Below are 15,418 nucleotides of genomic sequence, written 5' to 3'. Positions count from 1 at the left end.
TAATGAAGCAAATTAATTTACGTAATAAAACATTGGATATCTTTAGCAGTGTTTCAATTAATACACATTTAGGCTGGGTTTATAAAAGCCGAATTAAATATTTAATTAAAAATTAAGCGTTAATTATCGATTAGTTTAATTTTTTGACGTTATCGAGGTGCGATTAAACACAAAATTAAAATTTAATTTTTTGTTAAATTAATTCGCTAATAACGACATTAATCACACAATTAAACATCATATCGGTTTACAAAAGCGAAATTACGCTTAATTAAAATGTTAATCACACGATTAACTTAATCGAAGTAGCGACTTCAATTAACTCGCTAATTCGCCCGCTTTGACGCTTCGCGTATTTGTGACGAGTGAGCGAAATTGGTCAAAATAAACAAAATTTAACGATTATTACAAACGTAAGTAATAACACAATAAATTTATTCATATTTCTTTATTATATTCGATATCTTCAGTTTCGGGATGTTTGATTTATCGGATATATCGTCGTCATCTTCATCATCGGACGAAGAAAACATTGTTCAAAGGATTCCGCGGAGGAGAAGAGCTTTAAGGGACAGAACAAATCCATTTGAACTATATGATGAACAAGAATTTAAAATGCGATTTCGGTTCAACAAAGAAACAATTCTGTGGCTGCGTGATATTCTTGGTGCGGAATTAGAACCTACCTGCAATCGGCGAAAATCGATTTCTGCCTTAAACCAGGTATTGTTAACGATACGATTTTTGGCAACAGGGGCCTTTCAACAATTAGTGGGCGATACGTTTGGTGTGCATAAGTCAACGGCCTGTCTTATAATTCAAAGAGTTGTGCGAAAAATTGCAGCATTAAAACCGCAATACATCAAGATGCCAACACAAGCGGAATTACAACATGTAAAACTGGGATTCTATAGATTACGTAGAATGCCCAATGTGATTGGCGCAATTGACTGCAGTCACATACGGATTGAATCTCCAGGTGGACTCGAAGCCGAAGTTTTTAGAAATAGAAAAAATTACTTTTCTATTAATATTCAAGCCGTATGTGACGCTAACATCAAAATTTTAAACATTGTGGCAAGATGGCCAGGTAGCGTCCACGACAGCACCATCTTCAACGATTCCGCTTTATGTGCTGATCTCGAAAATGGTCGCTATGGTGATGGATTTTTATTGGGTGATAGTGGATATGCCTGCCGCTCATTTATTTTAACTCCACTAATTCGTCCACAAACAGCACCAGAGACAGCATACAACAACTGCCACAAAGCTACAAGGAACCCCATAGAAAGATGTTTTGGCGTCCTTAAGAAACGATTTCCTTGCCTCTCTATTGGTTTGCGGACAAAGATGGAGACAACACTGACAACTATCGTCGCTTGTTGTGTTCTCCACAATCTAGCAATTATTGCTAATGACGAGGAACCTCCAAGAGACCCAGAGATTGTCCTACCACCGGAGGTTAATGAAATACACGTACAAAACAATGTTCGAATTTTTAATAATGAAAATTCAGCAGTTCGAACATCTTTAATTCGAACGCATTTTGGATAAAAACAAATTTGAACAAAAAACAAAACAAAAAAGTAAAACATCCACTATTACATATTTAATAAAATTTTGTGTTATATTGAATTAAAGTCTGCCATTTCTATTGAAACACAACTTACTGATCGTAAATTTGACAACGTTGAAATTGAGACATTTTTGATAAGCAGGTAGTGTTTCAATATAAATGACAAAGATATTTCTTCTTTACATAAAAATATAAAAAAAAAAACAACGAACGAACAAAAAATAATTCAATATTGCCTAACTCTGTAACTTTTCTAATTCTTTTTCTTTAATTTCTAATTCTTTTTCTTTAATTTCTAATTCTATTCTGTATAATCTTTTCTTAAAATTAAGTTCCATCTCGGCCAATTTTATCCGTTTAAGATACAGTAATCTTTTTAAATCCGCGGTATTCTTCTTTGATTTTACAATCCTCGTTTTTTTCCGGATCACCTTTTTTGGTGGTTGGGGAATTTCTGGAGCAACGGCAGAAGGCGTTAAGGGTTGGTCAGATGGCGGTGATGGTAAGTAGGGTGGAGGACTTTCATCTCGCCAAGAAGGTCCAGGAACTGGATCCATGTGAACTGGGAGGGTTGGAGGTGACACAACGATTAGTCCACGAGTGGGGGACAAAACTACATCTAAAAATGGTTTCAATGATTAAAATATGTATTTATTTACTAAACTTGCCAAATACCTACAATAAAATAGCACAAAAAAATATCCTTCAACTACATTCTTGGGAAAGTGTACAGTTTATTAGGAGACATTTTATATGAAGGAGTTAGAACAAAACGAGTAATAGTATATTATTAGCCAAGGTTGCAAAGCCGCGCGTCTCGGGTTCTAATTTGCGCTAGGTCTAGAAGTGGCTTTACAAACGTGGTTAATATACTATTTTTTTCACTAGTAGAAATCATAAGGCAATAAATTGAAAAAATAAACGTTCAATTTTTTGACGCAACATGATTTTGTTTTGATTTCTAATCAAACTTAATCTAAATCATCAACACAAAGAAAACCGTTTATACTTGTCGCTGAATTAATCATTTTATCTTCCACTGTCTACCAACTACCATGCGTATAGTCAAGTAATGTTAGTAGCACACATTTATTCATTTTTTAAGAAATAATCAAATCAAGTATTGCGAACATAACCTCAATCTTCTTTTTGAACCTTGGTAGGAAAGTTGAATTTCACTACCTCGAAATAAGTCGACAATTGCATGTTTCATGGCTACTAGTGAAAAAAATACCTTGTTGATTTGCTAATTTTTCCCCAAGTGTATTTGTAAGAGAATTAAACCTAGAATTTTTATATAAAATTATGAATACTTTACCTCCGTGGTACACATTGTCACAGTCAAATATGTTACACAGGGGTCTAGCTTGGGGCTCCACCATAGCTAGTATCCGAGCGTCCATATCTGATAGCTGTGTATTGCACTGTCCACCTCCTGTTTTAGATCTCTCTTTCTGAAACAAGCATATAACATACAGCACTGCATAATTTATCAAGTTTCCAAGTTATATCGCACTGTGAGAGCAATACTCACGTAAGTCAAAATTTACCGAATTCTTAAATTTATCATTAATTTATAAAAAAATTAATGTAGTTTTAGTATATGTAAGTATAAACGGCTTTTAATAGCTGCGTACTGCTCAAATTAATCAAAATGTTTGTATTGCATTTCCGAAAGTTACATATGCACTTAATGCAAGACTGCCGTATCTCAAAAATAAATAAAATCTAAGTAAGCTATCATGAAGCTTTTGATGTTTCAGTCGATGTTGATAATCTGATATTAATTTAGATACAAATTGAACACAAAAAATACACAATGTCTTCTGATATAGTTAAATCAAATGTGAAGTTAGTAAATTTTTGGAGATCCATTCTGTTCAAGTTGTATTTAATTTGGGGTTGTTGTCCGCCTCTTGAACGTCTGGAGTGTATCATTAGGAGACTGAATGGTTATGGTTACGACATGTTTCGACTTTATTAATTAACGTCCTCAGATTTTGTATAAATCTCGGGCATATTAATTATTAGTTTTATCAATGTATTTTCATAAATTTTAATATCCATGTTACTAGCTTGTTAAAAATAAGCCTATGATGACGTTAATTAATAAAGTCGAAACATGTCGTAACCATAATCATTCAGTCTCCTACTAATGATACACTCCAGAGGTTCAAGAGGCGAACAACAATCCCAAAGTGAAGTTAGTAAGTTATAGATACCAGTAATAGCTTTAGCAAGAAAAACTGGAAAGCCAAAGTTCATGAAGTAGAGCAGAAGAATATTTTTAATATAAAAGAATTGACCGAAAACATGGGAATAAATTTTTCTTTGAATGGTAAAGATGGGAAAGTTAATTGGAGCGAAACAAAATTTTTAAAATTCTTATGTACAAAAAATTTAAATACATCAGACTGTCAGACATTTATAAGAATTTAGCCATAACAGATGTTGAATCAATTAATATTGTGATTGTTTTGTATTTTGTTATATTTTTTTCATTAAAATGTGTTGCTAGTTTGCTCTTGTCTTAAATTTATTAACACGCAAGTCAAAATATTTGGTATTGTGTACCAGTGCAATAGTCACATAAGTAAAAATTTCTTGTTTTCTATAGCGAGTAGAAGGTTCTACTCTAATGGCAAAAAACACAATTAATAATAGGTTGACAGTACGACTATAATGTATTCCTAAGTATTTCGTATTTAAAACACAACTAATATGTATATAAAAACTTGGGAATGTTAAATCATCATGTAACTCAAAAACAGGTGACTATTGCTCTCACAGTGTGATATGGAGAGTAATCCTAAAAAAATCTTTTTGTTAACACTTCATGCACAAACGCATTTATGATTAAATTTTTTAATTTTAGGAGTACAATGCCCTACAATCACATTTTTTGACATACTATAGACTGTACCTTCTCGTCCATTTTCAATCGTTTCAATGAAGCCACGTATTCACCATCATACTCTTCTCGAGTTTCGAGGTAACGTTTTTTCTAAAATTGAACAAAAAATGTGTTGTATAGAAATATTTTCTGTTATGCTCACATTTTCTTCGGCAATTGATTTTTTTGTGGTCCTTTTTATATTGGCCCACAAGACCTTTAGTTGCTTCACAGTTCGGGGGGCTGTCTGGGATGTAGCATTGCACTCGTGTATCACTTTCTCCCATGCTGCCTGTTTCTCCCGATGGGAAGTGGCGTCTGTTACTTTGTTTTCGAGTTGTGGGCGATATCTAATGAAAATGGATTGGTTAAGGAACGGGAAAGGATATATCAAATGTGATCCATGGTAATCTTAGCAAGAAAGAATGTAAGTAGGCAAAAACAAGGTTGCTCTAAAAGTCGCCAAATACCTGTATGAACACTACGATATGTTAGATTTTAAAGAAAGAAAAATAAAAATTCCAAATCCAAATTAATCTTGTGCTATATTCCTTTGCATACATCCAGAGAACACTCGGTACTTCTGAGATCCAGGTATTCAAGAAGTAACAAAACACTGAAACAAATTTATTCCACTTGCATCTACGTACCGTTCTATAATTTCGACTACTGCCTCCTTCTCCTTCTCAGTGAAATTTCTTCCACGTTCTCTTTTTGCCTTTTTGTCCTCCATAATACAGTGGAAACAGAAACACACACGGAAAACTAACGTTTTCGTTTGTGAGTAGCCTTCTAAAGTTTCGCGCGTCTCACTTTTATAGGTTATGTTTTTAATTGCGCGACCGCGTTGACAGTTTTCTGACGTGAAATAGGTACCAACTTTGCGTAAGGATTGGTTACATTTTTAATTCGCTGAATTAGTTAACAACGTGATTAATTTTTCCAAAAATTGATATGTAAACCGCAATTAGTTTAATCACGAAATTAAATTAATTTTATGATTAACTTAATCAAAAATTAAGCCATGTAATATAAACCCACCCTTAGTATATTACTTTAATTAATACTTAATTACAGTTGTTTTAATTCGTATTTTCTTTGTGCAATCATTTGGTTGTACATTTTGTTGGTTAGAAAAAATTCTTTATTTTTTTTTTTTAAATCGTGATTTTTATTCATTTTTTATTTGTTTGAAACAACAGACACAATATTATTGATTTGAAATCTGTTTGAAAATGAATTTACAAAATTCATTTTATATTTTATGAAATGATTAAAAAATATGTAGTTTGTTTTAATAGGGTCCCTATTCAACTTAAGGATAATTTCAAAATGCCGGGAATGCGATGCGCCGTATTCGGTTGCAATAATAGTTTGATTGAGACGAAAAAAAAAAAGGCCTAAAAGTTATATATCACAGATTTCCTCAGGGAAACAATTTGACTTCTTCTACAATTGGGAATGAGTGGATTCGACGATGTAAAAGGGCCGACAAGATGAATCCTAACACTAGCGTAATTTGTTCTACTCATTTTACGCAGCAAGACTATGAACGAGATCTGCAAAATGAATTACTAGGTTTTAAACCAAGCTTATCTGCAGAAAATAATCGTAAACATAATGCTCTTTTTAAGGTTTGCCACAGAAGAAAATCTTGAAACAAACTGCTGTTCCAGTTTTAAATTTACCAAGTCTGCATAAAGGTACACAATAACATGGAGACCCTAGTTTTTCCTCTGACCGTGCAAACAGATATAAAAAGAGAGAAAAAAAGGAAGAGGTTGAAAATATTTTAGCGGAACACAAAATACAAGAATCAAAAACTGACATTGAAGAAACTGCAATCCCGGACCGAACTTTTCCCACTGAATTTTTTTCTCAGCCTTCCACATCACACAACAAAGAAGACGATGAGTTATTTCATCAATATAACAACCTAAAAGTTAAATATGAACGCATGGAAGAAAAATATAAACAAAAAATAAAACTATTGAACTCGCAAGTGCAGTACTATAAGAAAAAAAGTTTAAAAATCTCCTTAAGCAGTTGCGGTAACCATCATATAAAGGCCAAAAAATCCGAAGCAGAAGATGTTTTGAAGAAAATATTAACGCAGAATCAAGTTGCTCTATTGTTAAACAAAAAAAAACGAGTTAATTGGACATCCAATCAAATTTCAGCTGCTTTTACCCTAAGGTATTATAGCAAGAAAGCATACGTATACGTAAAAAATACATTAAACTATCCCCTACCTGGTTTATCAACATTAAGAAGATGGGCTTTAAAAATAAGTTTCGATGAAGGAATATTAAAAGAAATTTTACGGTTTTTATCTTTAGCTGGTGAAAAGATGTCTGATTTTGAGAAAACGGTTGTGCTGGCATTTGATGAAGTCAAAGTTAAATCTTTATATGAATACAACGTCGCTTCAGATAAAATAATTGGTCCACATAGCCAATTACAAGTCGTTATGGCTCGCGGATGATTTTCCAAATGGAAGCAGCCTGTGTTTATTGGTTTTGATCAAAGAATTACTAAAGAGATACTTTTAAATATAGTTACAGAACTTTATAAAATACACTACAACGTTGTGGGATGTGTTAGCGACTGTGGCAGCAGTAATGTGGGGCTTTGGAAGCAGTTGGGCGTCGATATTAATAATACGTCATTTAAGCATCCTCAAACAAATAAAAATATTTATATGTTTGCAGATGCACCGCATTTGTTAAAATTGATCCGCAACTGGTTATTAGACACAGGTTTCAAGTTAGATGAAAATATTATCATCAGTAAGAAACCGTTAGAGAGCTTAGTGGAGTATACAGACAAAGAAGTTAATGTTTGTTATAAACTTACTGCGAAACATGTAAGAGCTGAAAAAACCGAGAGACAAAAAGTTCGTCTAGCAGCACAGTTATTATCTAATACCGTGGCAGAAGCTTTAAAAAGATACAGGCCAGGAGGAGATCCAGAATTAGCCGAAAATACAGCGGAATTTATAAAAATGGTCAGCCTATGGTTTGACATATTTAACAGTTATACGTCAACGGCTAATATTCCCACAAAATCGGCATATGGAACCCATTTACAAGAACAAGATGAAAGTCTTGATAAAATGTACAACACAACAAAAAATATGCGTGCGCTTGGAAAGAACACCCTGCAAACTTTTCAAAAAGGAATTTTGATGTCTATAAAGTCACTTAAGCAACTTTTTTTGGAACTGAAATCTACCTATGGCAGTTTAAAATATATTTGCACACACAAACTAAACCAAGATTGTCTAGAAAACTTTTTTTTTCAAATAAGAAGTCGAGGACCAGACGAACATCCAACACCCAACGCTGCCATTCAAAGGATGCGGTTAATAATTTTGGGCAAAAATCCAGGCATTTTGGACAGTCAAGTAAACACACACGATGTAGTTCCAGAGGAATATATATCGGCTAGTGTTCTAAAAAATGCCAATATCGATATATCCGATGCATTAGTCGAAGAATTACAAAACGAATCGACCCAGAATAGCAGCAGTTCATTTTCTTCAAATGCATCGTCTTCATCGGAACTGAATACAACTGACGTTAGTAGAAGTTGTCCTGAAGTAACTAACGATGCTTTGGAATATATCGCGGGCTATCTTGCAAAAAAATTTAGAAATACTGATCCTACACTCGGTGATTTTACTTATAAGAAAAAGCAAGAGAGTTATCAGTTACCGTCTTGGGTCCAACAGTTATCATATGGTGGTCTTATACAGCCTACAAGAGAATGGCATACCAAGATTAAAAAGTGGAACAATTATTTTGAGCAGCACCATGGTGATGCATTAAAAAAATGTTCAGGAATAGTTGAAAAATTAACCACAAAAATAAACCGAAGGGAAACGACGATTACTAGGGATATCATTAGGGCATTTTGCAAATTAAGAACGATAATACGAATGAACTATATGAACATTAAACTTATCGAGAAAAGGAGTCGCAAAAGAGCAAGTCAGTCAAGTCAATCTGCTCAAAATACGGATACAGAACGAAAAAAACGTAGGAAACTAAATAAACTTACAAAATAATATGAGTATTTTATTTGCCAAGGTATTCAGGGTTCAAAGATTAATCACAGTTACTCATACAAAACAAAACTAATATAAATATACTTATTTTAGAGTGAGATTTACAACTCTGTTCCATTTTACCTAGGTAATGTTGCTTTAATTTACTATTACACTATTAGTTTTATCCCCCAAATAAACGCGTTTTACAAATCTATAAATTACATACCTTGGATAAAAAATGGACTTTTTATAGCGTTATTCACTCGGTTATTGACGACTAGTGGAGGATCAGATTATGAAATTGAATTGTTTAAAGTTATACTTTTCATAGGCACTTATTTAGTACTTTTTTTTACCCCACTACGTAATACTGTTATATCTACTGTTTACATGCTGCTTCAGTTCGATATTGTTCGTCAATAATAATTCTCTGAATTGTCTTAAAAGATTACCATATTTAGAAGCTAGTAATTAAATCATTTTTTGTATCCTCGTATGATAATATTGAAGTAGATATTGTTACCCGCTCAATAGTTAAAGAAAATCACATTTTTTAGTCTTATTCTCACCTCTACATTAAATGGTAGACCAATAAAATTAATGCTCCGCTAGCGAGCCGGTCGGCATTAGGTCGGCATATGACGTCATCCAGTCACGCCGCTGAGGCAGAATAATTCGACGGATCGAGCAATCCTGTCTACTTATTTATATAAAATCCTTGGTTTATTACAACAAAAGAAACAAAAAAAAATATAAAAGAATCTCATCAGACGAGAGTTTTCGTCTGCCATTAAAGATCATTCTCGCGACAAGAAGGACCGCCCTGCTACTTTTATTTTATACCCTACCCACCTACCATACCGCAACAGTATACAAATGCTTTAAATCAACATAAAATTATAACTGTTAGTCTGAATAAGAACAATCGCTATTACAGAAAAAGATTGCCAAGGAACCGAAATTTCATCACGTCTTTTTGAGCGATGCTTATAAATTATAAGGCTAGTATTCAATTAGATAATATGCAAACTAAAAAGGTAGCTAAAACTTTATAAAGTATTGTTAAATTGCACAAGAACGATTTCTACAACAGAAAAAAAATATTTGCAGGATGTTTATAGACCATACGAGCGCTCAACCATCTTAGTGTTTCAGTAAAGCGCTGAAAAGTCAAAATTTTTAAGAAATAAATTTAGATACCTGTTATGTACACTATAAATAATTAAATTTTTTTAAATCAATAACAAAATTAGCATAGCCTTTTTTTATTGAGAATGCAGTTGTTCTTAAATCTGAACTGGTGAGATCTCGAGTGGCCATAGAGATTGAGGACCCACGAAGTTTGACGGACAACTGAGTGCTGCCAAATATTCTCAAAACATTTCTCGGTTTTGGGATTCTTCCATCTATTCATGACTTACAGTAATATCGAACAACAATGACCTGTCCTGTTGATTCGCCAAAGGCTCATGCGTCGAAGACGAATTCAGGATTGATGGTCGTGCCGATGATTCTCCTCGATAGACACATACCTATAAACGGTATAAGCTGTCGTGAAAGAGGAGATGCTGTAAGAATAGATCGGATTGTAGTCCAAATTTAAACGAGGAATGTTTTGCTCTTTTTTCTTTTGAATAGGCCTTGGTATTGTTTTTCCTTTTTTATAAGCGCTACGTGCTTTGGTCCAGAATGGTAGAAAGAAAAATCCACTCATTGTTTAGTTTATGCAGAAAGAACATTTTTGTAGTGAAGCCGATTTAGAGTCTAGTGTCACAAATAGAAGGCATACATGAATAAAGAATTAGATGCTTGAAAACAAGAGTGATTAAACTTACTAAAGATAAACCGCTTTCTATTTTTATGAAAAGTAATCACACACTAAAAAATGTTGCAACCATACCTGATTGTTAAAATGAATTTGGTTGTTATATCCCTATTTATTGTTGGCTACATTATAGGTGAAAAAAAGTAAATAGTTGTAACAATCATACAATTTTGGTTATGAACCATATAGTATCAATAACTATATGTGTAGTACTCTTTTGACATAACTCTTACTAAATGGTTGTAACAACCATAATGTTTGGAAGTAATCTGCCATACTATAACCTTTTGTTGAACAAACCACAATTATAGTTAAATTTAATTTAACCGCCATCGATTCGACCAATGGCATAATTTCCCACTTAGTGCCAGACAATTGTCAGCACATTTGTGGTCGTCCGTAGTCGTCTTTGTGTTTTGATTCGTTATCCCAAGAATTAAAAAATTACAGTTTACCTAGTTGGTGTTTTGTGATACTGATAATTCATTTTGTGGTGTTGCGACAATGGAAAATGTAAAAAAATATTTACAAGCATGGAGTTTGTCCCATCTCATTGCTAAATTTGAAGGTAAGTAGCTAAATATACGTGCTTCACTTAGTATAATAGTTGCAATGTAAGCAATCAAGACTTGATGCAACGATCGGTTTCGTGTTCATTTGTTTTAAGTCATACAAGGATAAGGTATGTTTGAATCAGTTCATTTTTCCATAAAAATATGTTATTTTAAACATTACTTTAAAAATATGCCAATTAATATAATACAATCCTAATGTTAAATACTTTGTTCCGTTGTAAATTAAACAAATTGTGTAACGTGATGCAAGTAACATCATAGTGTGTGCGATTAATAAAAATCTATGCTGGTATATTTTTCTCGTCATGGGTTAGTTATGCACAACGGGGTCAGGGGTTGAGAAAAACAGTGTCAACTGAGGACGTTCCTCTACGAACGCACTCTACATAATTATTTGATGAGTACGTTGATGGTACAGGGTACCATTCAAATTAAAATTGCTCATACACTGAAGTGTGCTATGGCCAAAAAATTTCTGATTAATCTTTTATTCAGTTCAGTTCGTACTAGGTAAAACCCATAATAATGTTTTATGATACATTTGATACATTCCTGGCAGAAACGGACTGATTTCTGAAAAAGTTATAAAATCAAATTTGGTCTTAGTTTTTTTAAGGGTATTATACGGTGTCTGAGCCATATATTGCCATATTCCTTATATTGTCAGGCCTAAAAATCGCCTAAATTCTAAACAATTGAATCATATACGGCTTTAAGTTATCTTTATAATGGGCAATTCGTATTCACGTAACAATCGTTTATATATAGCTTTCAGGTTTCAAAATTTAATTTGCCAACAAATTTTAAACCTTAAGATGGCAATATTTGGCTTAGGTACCTTACATAGCCACACACTTTTGATACTGACACTGTATTTTTTTGTGATCTTCACCAACCTTTTTCTTTTAAATTTTGGAGAATTAAAGCAAAATCGTGTAGTATCTTTTCCTTTTAAAAGTAATTTAAAATGTGGTTTGCCAAAATGCATACATAAGTATGTACAATATAAATTGTTCGTTTCCATAACTGTAACAACGAATAAATAACTGTAAATTTTATTAACATCACTTTTAAATGTTGTAATATTATTTTTCAGAAGAAGCGATAGATGATGATACATTCTCAAAAATTAACACAGATTCACAAGATTTCAAAGAACTGATTGCAAAGTATGGGGACAGAATTAAATTTAAAGAAGGTTTTAGACAGTTGTACAATAGAATTGACGAAGAAAATGTAATAACAGATAATAACTGCTTAGAAACAATAGTAGTTAAGACAAATGATGCTCCTAGTGATACTTCAGGTAATGTATGGTTTTAAGTGAAAACATGTTTTTATGTATATAATTTTAGTTTACAAAGAGACACAAGAACCCATTCCCAGCACTAGTAAAGGCACGTGCTCTACAGTTTATAGAGTGGATGATAATTTACCTTTAGGTACTGTATGATATTTGGTAATGACATATATATACAGGGGTGAGTCACTAAGCGATAACTCAATTATTATTGAAAATAGAAAAGTTGTCCGGGTCTTTGAGTATCATTAAATTATTTTTAACTACACAGAATGTTCTGTGTCTGAGACATACTACATAGCTTAGCTTTTTTAATGGAGCACCTTACTTATATTTTTATATATTCTCAGTGGCTTCTTCCTCAGGTTTAGAACCGTAAATTCCAATGCGACGTTGTCACGTAATTCCACTTTACTTGATATTTTTTAACAATGCAATGGTACATAAAAATGTTTTATAATCATCGGAGAGGAATATACACGTTTGATCATATTCGCAGAAACATAAAATTCAATTAGTCATTCATCAGTTATGTCGATCATCTCGATAATGTGACGTATACAAAAAAAAAAAAAAAACTAATTGCAGATTTAGAATCAGCATGCCCAACGTAGTAAAATCACCCACTCTATTCTTTGATGATTTTTTGTTGTTTAATGAAATATCAAGGACCAGGTGCTTAGTGACTTACTGTTATTTTATTAAGAGTTTTATGTTTGAATGGTGTTTTTAGATATTGTACCGGTACCGTATAAACGGTGTGATTCGTTTTTGGAAAAACTTCCAAATCTGGAAGTGACATACGAGCTTGTAAGTAAACACATATATTTTTTTGTAAGATGTCATTGCTTTGTAGGATTTGAAAAAATTTTTGCAAAATTCTATAAAAGGTCGTAATATATTGGCCCAGAAAAACCATTTAACACCGCAATTAAGAGATGATCTCGTTGCATTATTAATCGATCACGATTTACTACAAGACATTAATTCCTAGTATGTTTTAACGAAAGAACTGAAAATCGAACATACATTTTTGTAAAAAATTGCTATTTTAGTATTCCGACCAGAAAACTTTTACAATTAGCCCGTCTCATAAAGCAAGAATTCCCGAACGAAGATATTTCCACATACTATATACCGTATGTTAGACAAAACAAAAAAACTGTCCAGTGTATGAGGGGTAAATTAGTTGATCGTTACCATAATCAAAGAAAGAAGTTGAAAAAATCTGGCGTTCTCACCACTGCGTGTCCATCATCAAGCCTTGAAGTTCATGAAACTGTAGAAATAGCGAGTACGTATGTAATTAATTTTTGAAGATATAATTCCTACGCTTTTTTTTTAATAGGTAGTCAAGATTACGAGGATGACGTGGAAGACTTTTGTTGTTGGTTAAGGTATAATACAGAACCTTGGCCAGAAGTTTTGGCTAAATGGAAGGCCACTACATGTGTAAGAATTCCCCGCTATAACCAGAATACAACCACAACTATCCAAGAATATTTTCAAGAATATAAAATTTTAGAAAAGTCCTTAGGTTATCAATTAGTAAGTAATATAACAGTATATTATGTAAGTTCACATTTTTATAGGTGGTATATTTTTTTAGCTGGAAATTGATTTCAATTATCTTTATCCCAAAAAATCAGAAATATTTTTTGCCGAAATACATAAAAAAAAAACATATTATATTACGATTGGCCCAATACCGAGGCGTACTGACTCAACATTTTCCGGATCAAAACATTAATATTTTGAATGAAGGTAAAACCAATTGATTTATTTCTTTGTAATTTGAGTTAATAATAATTTTCTGTTTAGACGCCACTGCTGTTCTAAGTTTATTAACACTACCGTATCTAATGCCAGTAGTGATTGTTACGACAAATAAAAAGAAATGGAAACCGTCTAAAGTTGAAGTAGCGAACAGTTTCATTACTTACGTGAAAACCAGTGAAGAGATGCAATTGATGTTGGAACGAAGACATCGAAAATATGCGGAAACCAAACAATTATGCCAACCTCTAATAACAATTGTTGGACCAGATTTGAACAACCTGAAGGGCTATATTTCCATCGATAACTGTACATATCCTTTTGAATCGGCCTTGAAAAGTGTAAACACTTGTTTTAAAATAATTCATGCAATTGTTGCAGAATATCCACCTGAATGTTCTCATGTTTGGCAGTTAATACAAATTTACATCTATGATTTAAAGACAGAGTGGGACAAAAAGTCTTCAATTGTTTCTGCTCTGATATCTGATTTGTGTAATGAATCTGAGAGTGAGAAGTAATATTTAAAAATAATGAATTGTTGTCACAAATTTTCAAGTTCAAAAAAAAATTTATTATTGCATATGAAATATAGACATTCCTATGATGGTAAATATATTCGCTGCATTTCGTATTCGTGTCAAAAAGAATTTAGTTCATACAACTCTTTTTACAAACATCTTTCGAATTTTCACAGAAAAAACTTTCTGAATACTCAGTGGTTGTCTAACAACGTTACAGGTCAGTGTAGTAGTCCAGATACAAATTTTACACTACCTTTATTCCATACAGCTCCCAATAGTGTTGTTTCAAAAACAACAGTTTCTGATTATTGTGAACCTTTTAGTAACAGATTATATAATGACATAATTGCAAATAAGGAAAATCAAATTGAGAGTAGTATTGCGCTTTTTATTTCTCACTTATATAAAAGTAACTCAGTGCCCCGTTCAGAAATGCAAAATATAATCTCTAGTGTTAGAGATTTACTTTCAGAGATAGAACATATTTTAAAAGCAACTTTTGATCCATGCAATATCAAAAATAATGAATTAGAATACATTTCTTCAAGTTTTTTGTATGTTCAAAGTAAATTTAAGTTGTTCAGATCAGAACATATGATATTTAAATATTTAGAAAAACACGACTTATATATTAAACCTGTAGAAATTGTTCTTTCTGAATCACTACAAACTTACTCAGAAAATGTGTGTCCCAAACATGTTAGCATTAAGGAGACAACTGTTTTCATTCCTTTACGGAAGGTTTTAAAACGCGTGTTTGAACTTCCTAATGTTTTAAGTGCAACTTTAGATTATATAAAATCTCTGGATTCTACGAGTCTCTTTGAGAATTTTGTTCAGTGTAATTTATGGCAAGACATCCGTAAATCATTCTCTGGGAAATTAGTTATTCCCTTAT

General features: G+C 32.6%; 2 protein-coding genes and 1 long non-coding RNA gene across 3 annotated transcripts; 2 read left to right on the top strand and 1 right to left on the bottom strand.

The window, feature by feature from the left end:
• The first annotated feature begins 615 nt into the window (after positions 1-615).
• LOC135143841 (putative nuclease HARBI1) lies at positions 616-1,554 on the top strand. Its single transcript, XM_064075782.1, has one exon. It carries the CDS (start codon positions 616-618, stop codon positions 1,552-1,554), a length of 939 nt encoding a protein of 312 aa, XP_063931852.1.
• A 579-nt stretch (positions 1,555-2,133) lies between these two features.
• Positions 2,134-4,566, bottom strand: LOC135143799 (uncharacterized). Its single transcript, XR_010282905.1, has 3 exons — positions 4,500-4,566; positions 2,895-3,030; positions 2,134-2,195 (listed from the first exon to the last, which is right to left on the bottom strand). It is a non-coding gene; the product is annotated as an uncharacterized LOC135143799 (long non-coding RNA).
• A 5,392-nt stretch (positions 4,567-9,958) lies between these two features.
• Positions 9,959-14,937, top strand: LOC135143840 (uncharacterized). The gene is made up of 9 exons (XM_064075780.1): positions 9,959-10,061; positions 12,017-12,226; positions 12,276-12,362; positions 12,954-13,030; positions 13,077-13,213; positions 13,276-13,514; positions 13,569-13,768; positions 13,830-13,984; positions 14,042-14,937. The coding sequence occupies exons 1-8, from the start codon at positions 9,959-9,961 to the stop codon at positions 13,968-13,970; spliced, it is 1,194 nt and encodes a 397-aa protein (XP_063931850.1). The 3' UTR covers positions 13,971-13,984; positions 14,042-14,937.
• Positions 14,938-15,418: the final 481 nt, after the last annotated feature.

The sequence above is a fragment of the Zophobas morio genome, unplaced genomic scaffold (genome assembly GCF_036711695.1).
Source record: "Zophobas morio isolate AGI-343-1 ecotype UQ-CSIRO unplaced genomic scaffold, CSIRO_AGI_Zmor_V1 ptg000076l, whole genome shotgun sequence".
Lineage (NCBI taxonomy): Eukaryota > Metazoa > Arthropoda > Insecta > Coleoptera > Tenebrionidae > Zophobas > Zophobas morio.
This window is presented reverse-complemented; position numbering and strand designations above follow the sequence as displayed.

Excerpts from the sequence above, each read along its gene's own strand:
- LOC135143841 (XM_064075782.1), top strand. The coding sequence starts at position 616 with ATGCGATTTCGGTTCAACAAAGAAACAATTCTGTGGCTGCGTGATATT.
- LOC135143840 (XM_064075780.1), top strand. The coding sequence starts at position 9,959 with ATGACCTGTCCTGTTGATTCGCCAAAGGCTCATGCGTCGAAGACGAAT. Across the intron at positions 12,227-12,275 it reads TGCTCCTAGTGATACTTCAG|TTTACAAAGAGACACAAGAA; the intron begins GTAATGTATGGT and ends ATATAATTTTAG. Across the intron at positions 13,769-13,829 it reads AGTCCTTAGGTTATCAATTA|CTGGAAATTGATTTCAATTA; the intron begins GTAAGTAATATA and ends ATATTTTTTTAG.